General features: G+C 43.3%; 2 protein-coding genes across 3 annotated transcripts in view; one reads left to right on the top strand and one right to left on the bottom strand.

The window, feature by feature from the left end:
- The first annotated feature begins 4,726 nt into the window (after positions 1 to 4,726).
- Positions 4,727 to 8,151, top strand: LOC144754249 (uncharacterized). Its single transcript, XM_078641856.1, has one exon. It carries the CDS (start codon positions 4,730 to 4,732, stop codon positions 6,302 to 6,304), a length of 1,575 nt encoding a protein of 524 aa, XP_078497982.1. The 5' UTR covers positions 4,727 to 4,729; the 3' UTR covers positions 6,305 to 8,151.
- A 906-nt stretch (positions 8,152 to 9,057) lies between these two features.
- ZBTB37 (zinc finger and BTB domain containing 37) overlaps positions 9,058 to 16,424 on the bottom strand; it is a 119,716-nt gene continuing 112,349 nt past the window's right edge. For both annotated transcript variants that reach the window (XM_078641834.1, XM_078641844.1), the window contains exon 4: positions 9,058 to 14,546. In XM_078641834.1, the coding sequence (XP_078497960.1) occupies positions 14,016 to 14,546 (531 nt within the window). In that variant the 3' untranslated portion in view covers positions 9,058 to 14,015. The remainder of the gene's footprint in view (positions 14,547 to 16,424) is intronic.

Below are 16,424 nucleotides of genomic sequence, written 5' to 3'. Positions count from 1 at the left end.
CCATACGTGTTCCCACCTTAATCCCTAGCATTGTCACAGATCCCTTCGGTATACCAATAGTTCAATTCAGTTACTATTCAGTAATACAAAAAAATAAAAAAGATTGTTTATAGCGAATGCAACCGCCTAACACTAGACAAAAATAACACAGAGATCACATTACTGCAACACTTTCTGCTCAGTTACTTAGAAGATCACAGCTCTACACGAAACATAAGGTTAGGTTAATTACTATTGTATAGCACTGAAAGCATAAATTATAAAAGTGCTTAAGGATAGTGTGGATACAGTGGCCCACAGGACGGGAAAAATACTGATGCCTACAATTACGAGGGGCATCCATTTAGAGTTGAAGTAATATGTAAAGAACACTAATAATTCTTTCCCTCATACTTTCCTCCATTTGCAGATTTCTTATGATCCAATACAACGAAGGAAATGGCCTACCATCTACCCAGCAAAGAAAGAGCTCTCTGATGTGAGAACATCATCATGATCCATCACTCTCTAAAACAAGAGCACCAAAAATCACTTGGCATGACAGAAAATTCACAGCCACGTCTTGGCAAGTGCAAGACATTTAACAACTTAAATCAACTGAGTGTGACCTCTTTTTATTGAAGAGACATTACTTAGCACCTGCTGACTTATAATCAGCACGATACATCACTTATCGATAACATCGGTTTTAATGCTTTGTTCTATGAAACGATGTGGCATACTAATCATAGGTCTGCTATTTTGAGACCGGACGTGGAACTGTCACATAAAATTAAAAATACCCTGGGAGCATCAACAGAGACAATGCCTTCAGGCAGACAAAATAACATTCCTGAGATTTCAAGGATATTTTTAGCTCCCAAACCATCTTCAGATGTCGCACATATAGCACCTAGGGAACAATTAATTTTACTTTAGCTCCTTTGCATGTAGGTGGAACTGTGTGCTGTATGTTAATCTAAAAATATAATAAACTGCAAATAATTTATTTCAGATAAGTAACATGAATTTACAGGAGTTTCACCTGTCTGGGTAACTTTCCGAGGAGATGGGACAGACTTAAAGTAGACCATTGTTTTTTCAATGATACGTATTTTGATGTACATTCAAATGAAAGTACCATTGTTCTGTGAAGATGTGTAGCATACACCACTCTGTGGCTTTGAAGATTATAGTAAATGTATACAAATCTGTATATATTTCTAATGAGTGCAGTCATGCGGTCGTCAGTTCTCTTAAGGAGGATCTCCTTGGTCCCTGGTAGTTCCACTGCTATTAAGAACTGATAAGTAGCATAAAAAATACACAAATTAGATCTTAGGTTCGATCTACAAAACCCTTTAATGTCTTGGCAGAAAATGGCTGGTTAAATAAGGGATTAACACGTAAATAAGACTAACAACTATGAAATTGTATTGAGTGGAAATAATGGACCCTACTTCATCCTCGTGGACTACTGATACGGTCAAGGGATCCGCAACAAGCCTAACCATTTGCTACGATCAACTTGAATTTAAAGGTCAGAAACTTGCTATCAAACCTTAGATTCGGCTGCACATGCAGGCAAATAAGGTCTTCCAGAAACACCATGACTGCCTAAACCAGAAGGTGGAAGGAGAGGTATTTTGTCTCAATCCCTTCACTAATGGCAGCATAACTAATGGAACGTAGTAGGTCTCATACAATAAGTAGTTGAAGGAATTTAAACACTTCTAATATATGGGTGTGCAAGGTTATTGTATGCCAGGCATAGTAAATATAACACTTGATAACTGAAGGGTCAGTGGAGGTATTTGTGAAAGTCACCTGCATTCCTAGTCAAACAATGGTTTGATCAGTTTATTGTCAAGACAAACAGTGGAATATATCCAGTCTTTCAAACGATGCTAGTCATGTACTGCTGGTCATTAAAGTAAACAGCAGTAACTTTCAAAGGTGTCTAGAAATTGCCTTCTGAGAACAAACCAAACTAGAGAAAATTCTCAGTGTAGGAACAAAAGCATTGCTTACACAACCTGCACATATTGCCCCAATGTGTACACTCTAACTTGACCCAGGTGCCTGAACACCTACTCGCCCAAGGTACATGTTGAGTACAACTATACACTCAATGATTTACGGAAATGAAAACCTCTTCCATCACAAATGTGAATGACGTTTGTGATGGTCTGAAATAGAAATTTGGAAGTAAGCATCTCTGAAATCTTTAACAGTCATGATATCTTGTTGGAACAAATTAATAATCCCTTGCCAAGTGTGGGTACTGACTTTTTGTCCAACAACATTACTGTTAAGTTGATTGAGATCCAAGGTAAGAAATAATCATTCATTCTCCTAGAGTAGAAGGAAATAAAGGGAATAAACTCATTAAGTCAAAAGAAAAATACATTCACACTCTAAGTGTACCTTGTATATTCACTTTAAGGCGATTGATACAGAATTTCATTAACACCTATGTCATGGTAGAAAGGTTTTCCTATTGTTGCAGGCAAAATGTTAGTCTCCAATCTATCTTGAATCTTGGGGGGAAAGAATTGACTCATGAAATATACACTATCTGGGAATGAGCTTACCAGAATTGTGTCATCTAACTACTTCGTAGGCAAAAGCAAAGTCCCATGGGCTGTTGCTGTCATCCACAACTCAGTTGTGGAAGCCACTGGCATTGCTGATCCAGTGAATAAAGAGACCTATGGAAGTACACATGATTATGTCCCTTCTACTATGAATGCATGTGGAATGTGCACTAATTATCTAAGATTCCCCCATGTCCTAAGATTCCCTCAGTAGCTTTTCTATTGCACAATCAACGTTATATTCTGGATCAGGGTAATAGCGAATGAATGGCAGGATCATGTAGTTCTGGTCAAAAGGCATGCAGTGATTTCATGTTTTTTATGGCAAGTTTTCCAGCAACAGAATGGCTGCTGCTGAAGAGGCTTCAACGATTCCAACAATAAATGTGTTTCTGTCTGTTATCAAAACAGAAGGTTATATTTTAGGAGCTGCTCTTTTTATTATGCTTCTGAATGCAATCATAAGGAGCAAAGGCTTAATGGCAGAACTTACACTTAAAAAAAGACACAAATCTCCATACATTTTTGTAATGCATGCATTCAGTATGTTCTAAATCTGGGGCGTGGGCTTCACTACAACTTTATCCTGTAAAACACAGCTCAAACAGCGTAATATCAAAGAAATAACCAGCACCTATGTGCTTTGACATTAGGCACGAAGCTGTCAAGCAATGCATGAGAGGAAAGTTCTTTGTTGGTTCTAGTATTGTCAAGTTTAGTTATCTTGGCACAAGAAATGGTTTGAAAGCAGACATCTATATGATACAACCAATGCAAACTGAGGTTAATAGCTTTGAGGTAGTAGATTGGTTGGAAACTTAAGAATCATCTTTTGAAATGTGATAACTGATAGGGTTGCTGCTTTTTTCAACAATAAAGTCTTCAATTTAGAAGATGCAGGAGGTAGCTCGAAATGCAAGGTCATTGCCTGGATGATTCCCTTAATTTTCTCTGTTAGCTAAGCAGTTTTATTGGAGTTCAGGGTCACTAAACTATAGCATTAGCCTACACTGCATATTCCATAAAGCAGCTAGATTAGATGCATTCAATTCCATGTCAGTCCACGGAGGCTCAGATTATGCTTCTCTTTGCTTTACTGACAAATACAGCAGCCAATAAAAACTTTAAACTGGCATGACCCCGGAAGGACAACCCCCTCCAACAGTCTGCACCAATCACTATCAAGTCCATGATATAATTGTCCATGTTAACCATACGACCTCCTCTTTCTTTGCTGCTGCAGCAGCGAGTTAAGTGCCCTTTACATTACTACTTTATTGTGGGTGATTGTTATAAGGGCGGTGGTTATTGACGGCGCGCGCGCGTGCCAGTGCTCTTGTTGTTGCTGAGCGTGTCCTCGCTCTTATTGTTACTGTGTTTTGTGACTTTCATTGTTCGTTTATCGACGTAATTGCCTCGTTTTTGTGGTTTATGCCCGCGCGTTTGTTTTCCCTTTATTCCAGTCGGAGCGCGAGCCGGAGCATGCGATTTGCTCGGTAGGGGGCGGTGGAGCAGGAGGAGACAGACGCGAGACGCTCGCGCTCTGGAGGCAGTCGAGTTCGGCCCCACACGCGACGCGCATGCGCGAGGAGCCGACTTTCGTTTTCTGGCATTACCGGCTCCTCGCACATCGCGCGTCTTTGCACTGCATAAATCCTGGTCTCATTTAACGCTTAACGGAGCGTATCCGGATTGGAGCTAAGCTCTAGGGGAGTCTTTTGTGTGCATAAAGGGGTCTCCTTCCACCTTAAAATTAGCCTCATTGAAAGTTGAGCTTTGAGTTTTGCAGTGTTTGTGTGTGTGTTAGAGGCACCCCTGGGCTACTCCCCCCTAGAAGTTCCTCCACACCTCCCTGCTTTAGAGCTATGGCGTACTATGCCGAGGAGGATACCCAATGGGCAGAATATAACGAGTATGAAGAGTATGAGCCTCAAGAAGAGCATTTGGAGGAAAATTTGGTGGAGGCCCTGGATACCCATGTCCAAGGGTCAGTGAATAGTGCGCTAATCAAGGCCCTCAAGCCTTTTGCTAAACCCCTTCAGAATTATGGCAAGAGAAAGTTCAAATCAGCCCGAAAGGGCGGTACCTCTTCTCACTCCTCGGCCCAGGTATTGGCTCGGATGGCCAGGAATGTCATGAAGGATCATGGCTCAATGGCGAACGACACGTCTGGGGATTCTTCCCCGACTCCGCCTGATTCCTCTGATTCTGAGGTGGAATCGGTGGCTGCCAAAAAGAGATCTAGGAAGGTGAAACACACCCATAAAGCAGACGATAGTCAGGTGCCAAAGAACCTTCTTTTTAATCCTAACAATATTGTGCACCCTAGGTCCACGGAATGGGTACCGTGTCCGGAGGTGGCACATTATGTGGGTAACAACCTGCGACAGGGTTTCGACAACGGGGTGAGAGCCACACTGCGATCTGAATGCCCCAGGCCATCCTTGACAGGAAAGGTAGCAGATACACCGGATTTGGATCCCACAATGGCGGCGTTTATGAGGAAGTTTGCGAAGGATCCAAAGAAGGGGCTGGATAGAGCGTGGCGGGGTGTTCAGGACAAAATGTTGGATGTCACCGGACCCCTCACGAAGATTCTAGACGCAGCAGTTATGGCGAAGGATAAAAATGTGCCACTGGATGTATCGGAGGTTCTAGAATGGGCACAACGTGCCATGTGCTTCTTGGGGAATGCGAATGTGGCCTTATCTACAGAGCGGAGACGCTCTTTTCTTATGAGACTAGATTCCCAACTGGCGGAGATGGCCCCTTCCGAACCAGGTTCCCTGGCTAATGGTATGCTTTTCGGAGACAAATTTGTCAAGGAAATGGACAAGTACGTTGCCACCTTCTCCGCGCTGGACAAGGCGCAGTCCAACATCAAGAGAGTACTCCACAGTGGTGTTTTCGATAGGGCCGGACGCCCACGAGGTCGAGGGTCCGGCCGAGGTTATGCACAGACCTCGCGTGGAGCAGAGCAGAGAGGCAGAGGCAACCGACGCTCCAATTTCTACCCCTCCCGCGATAGAGGAGGTCGAGGCAAGGGGCAGAGAGGAACCTATCGTGGACAGCAGAATACTTCAGGAGACTACCCCTATTCAGGTACGGCTTCTATGCCCGTCAGAACATATGGTGGGAGGCAGACTGTCTCTTTTTCTCCACAGGTGGCGCCTACTCACGAACGACCCTTGGGTGTTACAAACAGTACAGGGTTTTCACATAGAGTTCTATGCCTCCCCAGTACAGCGGCGGACGCCAGAACCCCTTTATTTTTCCCAAACAGAGCAGAGTTTCATCGACGCAGAGATATGCTCCTTGCTCCAGAAGGGAGCGATAGTGGAATCCACCCCACACGATCTAGGCTTCGTCAGCACCGTCTTTGTGGTCCCGAAAAAGGACCAAGGGTATCGACTGGTGTTAAACCTCAAAGAGTTCAATGGCTGGGTTGTGTATCGACACTTCAAAATGGAAGGGATACACCTCCTGCGCGACATCCTATTGGCGCAGGATTGGATGGTGCGTCTGGACTTAAAAGACGCCTACCTGACAGTGGCCATTTATTCTCCACACAGGCGGTTCCTACAATTTCAGTGGCGCAACCGGTGGTTCGAGTTTTCCGCCATGCCCTTTGGTCTGTCATCCGCCCCATGGTGTTTCACCAAGCTGATGAAACCCATCGTGCAGAGGTTGAGGGAAAGGGGCGTTCGCCTCATTATTTACCTCAATGACATCTTGATTTTAGGACAGTCACCGGAGGTGGTGTCACTCCATCTGTCATGGACGATCCACCTCCTTCAGGACTTGGGCTTCCTTCTGAATGTACAGAAGTCAATCTTGCAACCTTCTCGGGTGATGGAGTTCCTGGGTTTCCAGGTCGACTCGGTGAAAGCTCAGTTACTCTTGCCCCTCAAGAAGAGAGTGGCGGTCAGGAAGGAGTTGAGGAGAGCGCTTGCCTCTCCGACAATCTCATTGAGGACTTTGGCACGCCTGGTAGGGATACTGGCTTCTTCGATCCAGGCGACCTTTCCAGGCCCCTTACATTATAGGGCCCTGCAGCGTTTGAAAGCCTTGCATTTGCGCAAAGGCCTGACTTATGCCCAACAAGTTTCCCTTTCGGCGGAGGCTCGTACAGAGATAAACTGGTGGTTAGACCATATGGATGCGTGGAATGGCAGAGCCATTTTCGCGGCCACCCCGGAGGTGGTGATAGAGTCTGATGCCAGCCGTTGGGGCTGGGGAGCCCGTTGCGGCTCAGTGGAGACGGGGGGGTCGATGGTCCCGCGAAGAGCTGAGTCTCCACATCAATTGCCTAGAACTCCTGGCGGGTTCTTTTGCGATTCGCACTCTGTTCCCTCAGAAAGTTTCGTGCTGCATTCTCCTTCGCATGGACAATGTGTCCGCGGTGCGCTATATAAATCGCCTGGGAGGCACCAGGTCGCGTCTCCTAGCGGAGATAGCCAAGGACTTTTGGCATTATTGCCTGGCCCATCAAATTTCGGTGACGGCGGAGTATATACCGGGGTCCGCCAATGTGACGGCGGATTGGAACTCTCGGTATTTGAGGGATGCCAGCGATTGGAGGTTGCATCCCAGGATCTTCAGGGCATTGGACCGCAGATGGGGTCCGTGTGTGGTGGATCTGTTTGCCTCACGGCTCAACAGACAAGTGCCCCAGTTTTACAGTTGGCTTCCGGATCCTTTGGCGATCAGCTCGGACGCCTTTCTTCAGTCATGGACGACGGGCATTCTATATGCGTTTCCTCCGTTTATCATGATCCCGAGGGTTCTGGCTCAGGTTCGGAGGCAGAAGGCGGAGGTGGTCTTGATCTCCCCGTGTTGGAAAGCACAAGCGTGGTTCCCGGTGGCGATGAGTCTCGCCTGTGCATCGCCGGTGCGGATCTCATCATTTCCGGACCTTCTTACGGACCCGGTGGGTCTTCGCCATCCGTTGGTCCTTCAAGAGCAGTTGTCCCTCATGGCGTGGAGACTTTCCGGCGCCGTTGGCAAGTGCCGGGAGTTTCGCAAGACGCTCTCTTTTTCTTGTCACAGGCATGGGCATCTTCCACACACAAGCGTTATGAGTCAGCTTGGAGACGATGGGTTGGTTGGTGTAACGAACGGCAGGGAGATCCGATGGGACCAGATATCACTGTGATAGTGAATTTTCTATCTGAATTGGCGCGGTCAGGAATGGCTTATAGATCGGTGAATAATTTCCGGTCAGCTATTTCGGCGGGACATCCGCATGTTGAGGGCAAACCTGTCGGGGAGCACCCCCTGGTGTGTAAAGTAGTTAGGGGGATCCGTTTGGTGAATCCCCCTCAACCCAAGTACTCTGAGCTTTGGGACGTTTCAGTGGTCCTGCGTTTTTTGGCGGCCTGGCCGGCTAATGAGGGACTATCTCGCAAACAACTCTCAGCGAAGCTTACGATTTTGCTCTGTTTGATCTCGTGCAAGCGAGTGTCGGATATTCGGGCCCTGGATTTGGCAGGTAGAGTATTCACTCCCACGGGAGTTTCTTTTACGATTTCTAAACGTACGAAGACACATACAAAATGTATTACTTATCCTGCATTTCCTCATCACAGTAAATTGTGTGTAGTTAAATGTCTTAAGGTATATGAGGATTGTACTAGAGAATTTAGGACTGGCTTTGGTCAATTGTTGATTTCATTGCAGAGACCTTTCCGCCCGGTCGCCTGTGCGACTCTGGACAGGTGGGTTACCTGGTTGTTGGACCTTGCTGGTATTGATACCTCTAAATTTGGGGCTCATTCGGTGAGGGGGGCTATGGCCTCTAAATCCTTTGGTGCCGGTTCTCGGCTTCAGGATATTATGACTGCGGCAGATTGGTCATCTGAATCCACTTTTAAGATGTTTTATCATAAGCCTATTGTGGATGTGGCCTCAGTGGTGGTGGAGAAACTTTAAACTAGCATAATCTGAGCCTCCGTGGACTGACATAGAATGAAAAATTGTCTAGCAGACGCGACAAAGAATTTTCAATTCTATTAAGGACACGGAGGCGAGGATTATCCCACCCGGGCTTGCAGAACTGTGATTTCGTGCATTATTGGATGATTATGTGATGTATTGTACCCACCCGAATGTTTATGATGGCTTGATTGTATTTCCAGTTTGGGGAATGGCCATTACGACATATATTCTTGTTTCAGGTGATCAGCAGAAGCAGACTTGAGACGGCCAGCCTATGATCTGGGACTGTTTGCAGTTGTGCAGGAGGTGATTTCCTCGACATTGGATGCGATAGTTGCCACGTTGGCCTCCGGTCTTGTTGGACGGATGATGTACTCGCAAAGAAAGAGGAGGTCGTATGGTTAACATGGACAATTATATCATGGACTTGATAGTGATTGGTGCAGACTGTTGGAGGGGGTTGTCCTTCCGGGGTCATGCCAGTTTAAAGTTTTTATTGGCTGCTGTATTTGTCAGTAAAGCAAAGAGAAGCATAATCCTCGCCTCCGTGTCCTTAATAGAATTGAAAATTCTTTGTCGCGTCTGCTAGACAATTTTTCATCCTCATGGACAGCATAGCTGCCCATTTTCTTTTTAAGCAGAACTTGAAAGAAGCACACTATATGTCAAGTCCCTGAAACGATATGTGAAATAAAGATCATAATCAGCAAAAAAGGTTTAAATAGCTATTTTTCCTATGGCATAACAACACTCTGCAGTCAACCGGATCAGACACCAGAAACAGAATATATGGTTAGTCCCAATTACTAAGAGTACATAATCAGACTGAATCTTGACTGTGAAAGCATGAACATAAATCTGAAGATGGCTTCAACAGGCAAAGTTATTGTTAGGTTCCTGCAACATCTGGATCCTTCCAAATGGGCAAAGAAAACGAAAAGCATAGCAACCACTGGACAATCCAAGCTGCACAATTTTAAAATCTGTAAGAGGCATCACTTTCATGGTCTATTGACTTACAGCCATCGAGATGACCTCTCACATTGTATAAGAAAACCCACTCTCACCACCCACAGACTTAATTACAACCACTGCTATAACCACTAATATTGTGCAAGATGCATCACTCCAAGCACCAATTAACAGACAACCACTGAAAGAAGACATATCCCATGGTATCAAACATCAGTCACATGACCCAGTATCTTATAATGTTTGAAGGAGGCCTGCTTATACTTGGGACATCATTGTCAGCATTATCTACCATCCAGCGAGCAATGAAGACTAATGCTGTCTTAAAGGCAGCCAAAACTCACAAACCAGCCAAAGATGTCCACCCTATTAATTTACCAGTCATTAATCATAATGCACTTTGTATAACCACTTGAGAGAACATCTCACTACAACATAAAAGATTAAACTCATGGCACTTAATGAATAACCAGTAAGAGAAGAACAATTAAATCCCTAAAGGAGTCATTTCTAATGAACATCCTGCAGCCTAAAGGGCTTGCACAACGCTAACTTGTTTGTGTCCAACCTAGAAAGGCAAAATCTACACCAAACGTGCCCCCTCCTTACACAGCCTGGATGCCCCACTGAAGCTTAACATGAAGTACATTTGAGTACCATGCCAACTATAAATATTTACTCATACTAAGTCTCGCTAATTACATTTCTTTCAACTTCCTTCAGAGGCGGGATTCATATAAGCAGTTTGACAGCACAACTTTTACACTAAAAGGCAGAGGTCTAAAGCAGTTTCTTACAAAATAGGCAACTACCTTCCTGACTAAGCATGTGCAAGTCCAATCCGGAGTGTCAGCCATGTAAAGAGGAAAACCCCACTACTATTCCATAACTTTACTATCTCGCTGATCAACATGCAGCTGTGTTCCATCTAAATTATACCGTGATTTTCCTCAGCAAGGGATTTAGAAGAAAGGATGTGTGGACCTTAAAACAGGTGTTTACATTTCCAAAGCATGAAGCTGAAGAAGTGAGTCCCAGCCAGGATCAAAGACTATTAGTCGAAGTTCTACAAGAACCAGTCCTCGCTCTTCTGAGCACTCTACAGACAATTACATTTGGCACGGAGACACCGCAGTCTATAAGTTTTCGGGCAGCCAGATCATAGAAGTGTCAAGATGATGTTTTAAGGCAACAGCTTCTGAGGTATGTAGGGCAAAATCCCCTGCAAGTCAATGTGTTGAATCGGAGTATGTAGCACTGGGGTGATCAGTGGAACTGACAGTTTAATAACAGCAAACAACCATCCAGCCATTTTATTTGAAAGGTTGTAGTAGTCATATCCTTAAAAATACAAACACCATCAAAAGTGCGAGCATCTGAAAGAATTAGCCTTGGTTTACCTTCAATTTCAATTAATGTGCCTGCCTAGGGTACGTGCATTCACAGTCTGTGAGTTGATGACAAGCACTGCTCTTAACCTAACAGTATGGTACTGGAGACCATACCTTATAGGAGAACAGCAGGGCAATATTTTATAGTTTTATAAAGGAAGGGACAACTGGAGAACTAATGTCAACTGTTTTAACATCATCAGAAGGAATAGAGCTTACAGTTAGAGGCCACACGCAGGTACAGTCCATGATCAACATTGCCATCTGCATTTACAAGATAATCCACAACTTAAGTAACAAAAGTGCCAATCCCATCTTTTGACTTCCCAGCAAAGTGAAAGAAATCAAACAATTTGGGATGATCAAAGTGGGTGGGATGGGAGCCATGATGAGACACGCCAGTGTTAGACGATAGCAGGAAAAGCATACTGGAACACAGCTCACCTGTGGCACTCAAGGGACAACTGGGGAAGCTATTTAGCACCACCATGCTGCTAGTTAATGACACATGGGGTCAAAGTTAACTAGCAACACAAAGTAATAATGCATAATTCCATTAAAAAAACCTCTTTCACAGCACCTATGTAATTTAAAAACTCTTATGTCAGAGGCGTCCATCTGTAGCACCCCTTATTATAAGCTTCACATTAGCAGCAAGAGATGGCATCGTGCACAGAGCCTATAGAAGATTATAAAAAAACAAGATTGATTTTGTACTAAAAGAAACATTAGACAGAGCTTAGCAATTTATAATAGCTGGGGAGTGAAATTCTTTTATACCCAAAAAGACCATCGCTTCCAATGCATAATTATGAAACTATATGTTATATGTAGCATGAAGAGGCTGCTCTTCTGGCAAAGAGGACCTCACAGCCCTGAAGGATTTATAATCAGTGGGGGGACGACAGCTCTTATTATAAGAGACATCATCCTGCTCATGTTGCCAAAGTCAGAATGAGAAGACTGCTTGCCTAGAATATACTTACCACATTTGTTCATAGCACACCTCCCTACAAATGCAGCAATACATTATATTCAAACAGTACCAACAAATGGGATTTGGCATTAGAGAAAAGACTAATCATTTGCAAATCTATCCAATATGCCCTCACAAGGGGCAGTCGGACTCAAATTAGACCACATTCTCTCTCCACGTAATTAGAAGCCATTTCGAGAGGCACTTCTGCCAGTTCAACTGGCGGCATTACATCTAGCAGTAGCTCAACCAAGAGAGCGAAAAAAAAGAGGGACACATTAGTCGAACTAATTGCCCAAGAATGCAATCTGAGGAGATTGGATGACTGTCCTCAATGAAGCATGGAAATAATGTAAAATATCAATAGGATGAAATACCATGCAACAGAGAATAGCACAAAGTCAATGAGGAGATTTGTAGCTGCCCATAGAAGAGTACTCTGATTGTAAAGAACTGGAGAAATATGAACATGGAGGGCCTTGTCCTCAGCCCACTGAAGAGTAAAAAAAGGATGTCTGTATCAGTTTGTCTATACCTGAGAAATGGCAGCCTAGTACAGGACATGGTTCATTACTTTATCCACCACTACACAGATAACATGCAACAGGCCCAAAGTGGAGAAAGAGAACTACAGGCTCTAGTAAAATTGCACCAAAGTACCTACAAACTCAGCTGGGTTAGACTCTCTTTGCCTTCAAATTATTCTTTAAACATGCAGCCTCTCACTCATAGCCTGGGCTAATATGGAAATTAAAACGTTAGATTTAACAACAGGTGGAAGTGCACTGCTCCATCTTATTTGAAGACCACGCTTTAAAATGACCTACAACTGAAGTCAGTGATGCTGTAGAGGACATACTGATCAAAAATGAACTGCTTATGTTGACCCAAGTAACATGCACTATTTTACATAGATGCACTGATGCTGACAAGAGACAAAGACAACCAACTCCACAAAAAATAAATGATTAGTGTGTTGGTGTGTCTATGTTGCAGAATCCTGACCCCAAATCCTCCCTCCTACTACCCATGCATTGTCCAAAAGGGAGAATCTCTCATAACTGGATACGTGTGCAAATGAAGGAAAGAAAATCCTCCAGGATGGACTTCTAACTGCAACGCATCACCTTGACATTAGTTGTTACATGGCAAATAAGCTTTACCTGAGAATGAACTCTCAAAGAGACCATTCAATTCGAGAGCATTGCTCGAATAAATTAACAAGAGCGAATAGCACTAGCCCCATGCTTTGAGTACCCCCCAAAGGTAAGTTCCCTCTGTCACACAATGCCACCAAACTATCCTTTGGTTACATAAGCATCTCATGATCTAATGGCAACAGTGATAGTCTGACCGCATTTCCACTTGCTGACTTAATCCTCATTTATCCCCATTGTTACTTCTTGCCCCCTCAAATACACGATTAAGGATTTTGCGTATGTACCTTTTTCATCTCTGCTAGCAATTTGTTTTCTAAAAGTGTTACATACAGAGACAAAAGTATTCTCTCTCCTTTCCAGGGAAGATTTTAAATAAAAGTAAAAGAATCAGGATTTTTTTTAAATGTGAAAAATGAAGAATACTGGGGTGGCAGAAGCTAAAAAGGAATTAAAAACAATACTAGGGCAGATGACCTTTCAGCACAACCTATGTGCACTTATCAGTATGGAGATGTCAGGACGTCACATTTTTCAGGGTAAGCGGGAGCGTAATCCTTAATGTTACAACTCGCATTCATGTGCCACCTTCTGGAAGCAAACATCGGCTATAGCCGCCTACCAGAGCCTCCACCCATCTGCTCAGTGTGCTTTGGAGATGGAAAGAAAACGTCTTTCTTTTCATGACCAAATAAAAAAAACAACTCTTTCCTGGACCATGTTAAAAACAAAATCCATTGAACATTAAAAACAAAAAAGAGAGGCCCCAACAAATGAACATTGTCCTCAACTCCACAATTGTTGATCACATGATGGAGGGTGGTATGAAATTGGGAACGGCTTTTCACCACTTTTTTCTTTTGATCCTCAATTTGGCAAAATCTTCAGAGTTCTTGTTCCATGGAACATTTTTACCCCAGCTCTTGTGTGTAGGGATATTTGCCACAGTGAATCAAATGACAATAGAACCATTTCATTTCTGTTTAAATTTACACAAGGCTATTTTTCAATCCGGGCCAGTTGTGGACACGGACCCCTGAACTGTCTCCCCACTATAAGTCTCTGCTGGGTATGTTTCAGCAGCAGATGATGCCCCCACAGCAACCTCTTCCTGTGGTGGTGACTCTTCCTCCACCTGCCCTCGCGAGGTTACTGTGGTTTCAGGAGAGATGCTATGAGGCCCCTCCAGAGGTAGGCAGCCTGGGTGATTCTTCCGAAAGTGCTGGTTGAGAATGGCCTGGAAAGGGAAGCTCTTGCCACAGACATGGCAGTGGAACGGTTTGTTGCCAGTGTGCTTCCGGATGTGGTATTCCAGCTGATCCTTTCGTGTATACTTTTTGCCACACATTCGGCACACAAAGGGTGTGATGCCCATATGCAGTCGCATGTGGCGGTCTAGGCTTCCCTTCTGGTTGAAAGATTTGGCGCAGTAGATACAAGTGAGACGCGGGTTGTAACGGAACCATCTCTCTGATACTTCCTGTTCACGTAGGTATTCCACATAGCCACTCACTCCGCCGACAGCAGACTCATCACCCTAGAACAATAATAAAACAACCAAAAGAAACAATTATATTCAATAGGAAAGTATAATTATACTGTTACAGGTAGACGTTAAGGAATTGAAATTGCCACATGTGTGACTAAAGAAGGCTTGTGATTGGTGTGATACAGGGTGTAATAATAGAGACAGACAAGATCTTGATATTATAACATAATACAACATAAGCGATGAGGGCATACACCACGTGTGCACTAGTCACAATTTCAATTATTAAAGTAGTTTGTGTTGACGCTCTACTCTCAGTGGTCCACCGCTTCAGGCCACTAATTCAAAAGACAAATAATGAATTAAGTGAAAGGAGCGTTTTCTCAGTATCCCCAATTATATCAGTCCATAATTAACATATGTCCAAAGCACAATCGACAGGCCAGGTTCCAATTGTAATGAACATTTTTCAGTTTATTCCAGCAATCTCAAAAAGACAGTATCCTGTTCAATATAAAACGATCTTGACAGCCTAAGAGTTTCGTCCTGTGCTGACGTCATCAGGGCTAGATTTAAATTCTGCATTTGGTTGGTCCTTGATATGATAACACGTCTTCCTCCGATAGTTTTGACTCATACATTTTGATTTCTAATTTGTTAAATTGTCCGTGTTTATGTTGATTCCCACATTTTTTTACTTCATCTCTATTCCTCACTGTATTTGATTCCAATGAGGCAGTATATATTTTTCCACACACCACTTAATAATCTTATGAGAATATACTTCTACAGAACTTTCTTTTATCCTGAATAGGTGATCTTCCAATCCAAATCCCTATTATTCTTTGCAATCATTAGTCCGCAACTGCTCATGCCACAGCGGGATTTATCGGACTGGCTGTTCGTGGACATGAGCGCTTTGTGGCAGTTGCGTTCTAATGATTGCAAAGAATAATAAGGATTTTGACTGGAAGAGCACATATTCAGGATAAAGAAAGTTCTGTAGAAGTATATTCTCATAAGAAGATTATTAAGTGTCATGTGGAAAAATATATACTGCCACATTGGAATCAAATACAGTGAAGAATGGAGATTAAGTAAAACAATATGGGAATCAACATAAATACGGACAATGTAACGAATTAGAAATCAAAATTTATGAGTTAGAAATCAAAATGTATGAGTTAAACCTATCAGAGGAAGACGTGTTATCATATCAAGGAACAATCAAATGCAGAATTTAAATCTAGCCCGGATGACGTCCAGCACAGGATGAAACGCGTAGGCTGTCAAGATCGTTTTATATTGAACATGATACTGTCTTTTTAAGATTGCTGGAATTAAACTGAAAAAAGGTTCATTACAACTGGAACCTGGCCTGTCGATTATTCTACGGACATATGCTAAGTATGGACTGATATAATTGGGGATACTGAGAAGACGCTCCTTTCACTTAAATCATTAAAGATCTTGATATTCATGATCTGCCTCAAACAGCATGGCAACTTAGGGTACTTTCTTTATTGCCATACCTGCTGAACAGACCCAATACTCTGCTGCATGTGCCTTAGAGTCACAGATAAACTGAGTGAAAGGAAAAAGAGGAACCAAGTAAAACAATTAACCATTTCGACAAAGTTTTTCCACCAACGAATCACTCCTCAACAAACTCGGTCTTATCTTAAATTATTCCAGTGTGTATAATGCAATGGGAAGCCGCTGCCAAAAATCGCCACTGTAAAAACAATGTTGCATTTTTAATTATTTCGACCGCATGACATTGAACTGCTGAAAATATTTCTCTATGTTTTAGGGTTTTGAAGTTGGGGTAAATTCTGCACTCCTGGTTTTACCTCGCTTAGCTCAGCTAAGGGAGCCATTACCTAAAGCTCCCACCTGGCGTTCTTCCATAGAAGCTTGGGGTTT

Source organism: Lissotriton helveticus, chromosome 1_1, assembly GCF_964261635.1.
Source record: "Lissotriton helveticus chromosome 1_1, aLisHel1.1, whole genome shotgun sequence".
Lineage (NCBI taxonomy): Eukaryota > Metazoa > Chordata > Amphibia > Caudata > Salamandridae > Lissotriton > Lissotriton helveticus.
Note: the sequence above shows the minus strand (reverse complement) of the source record. Positions and strands in the feature narration are given on the sequence as shown.

Excerpts from the sequence above, each read along its gene's own strand:
- LOC144754249 (XM_078641856.1), top strand. The coding sequence starts at position 4,730 with ATGGCGAACGACACGTCTGGGGATTCTTCCCCGACTCCGCCTGATTCC.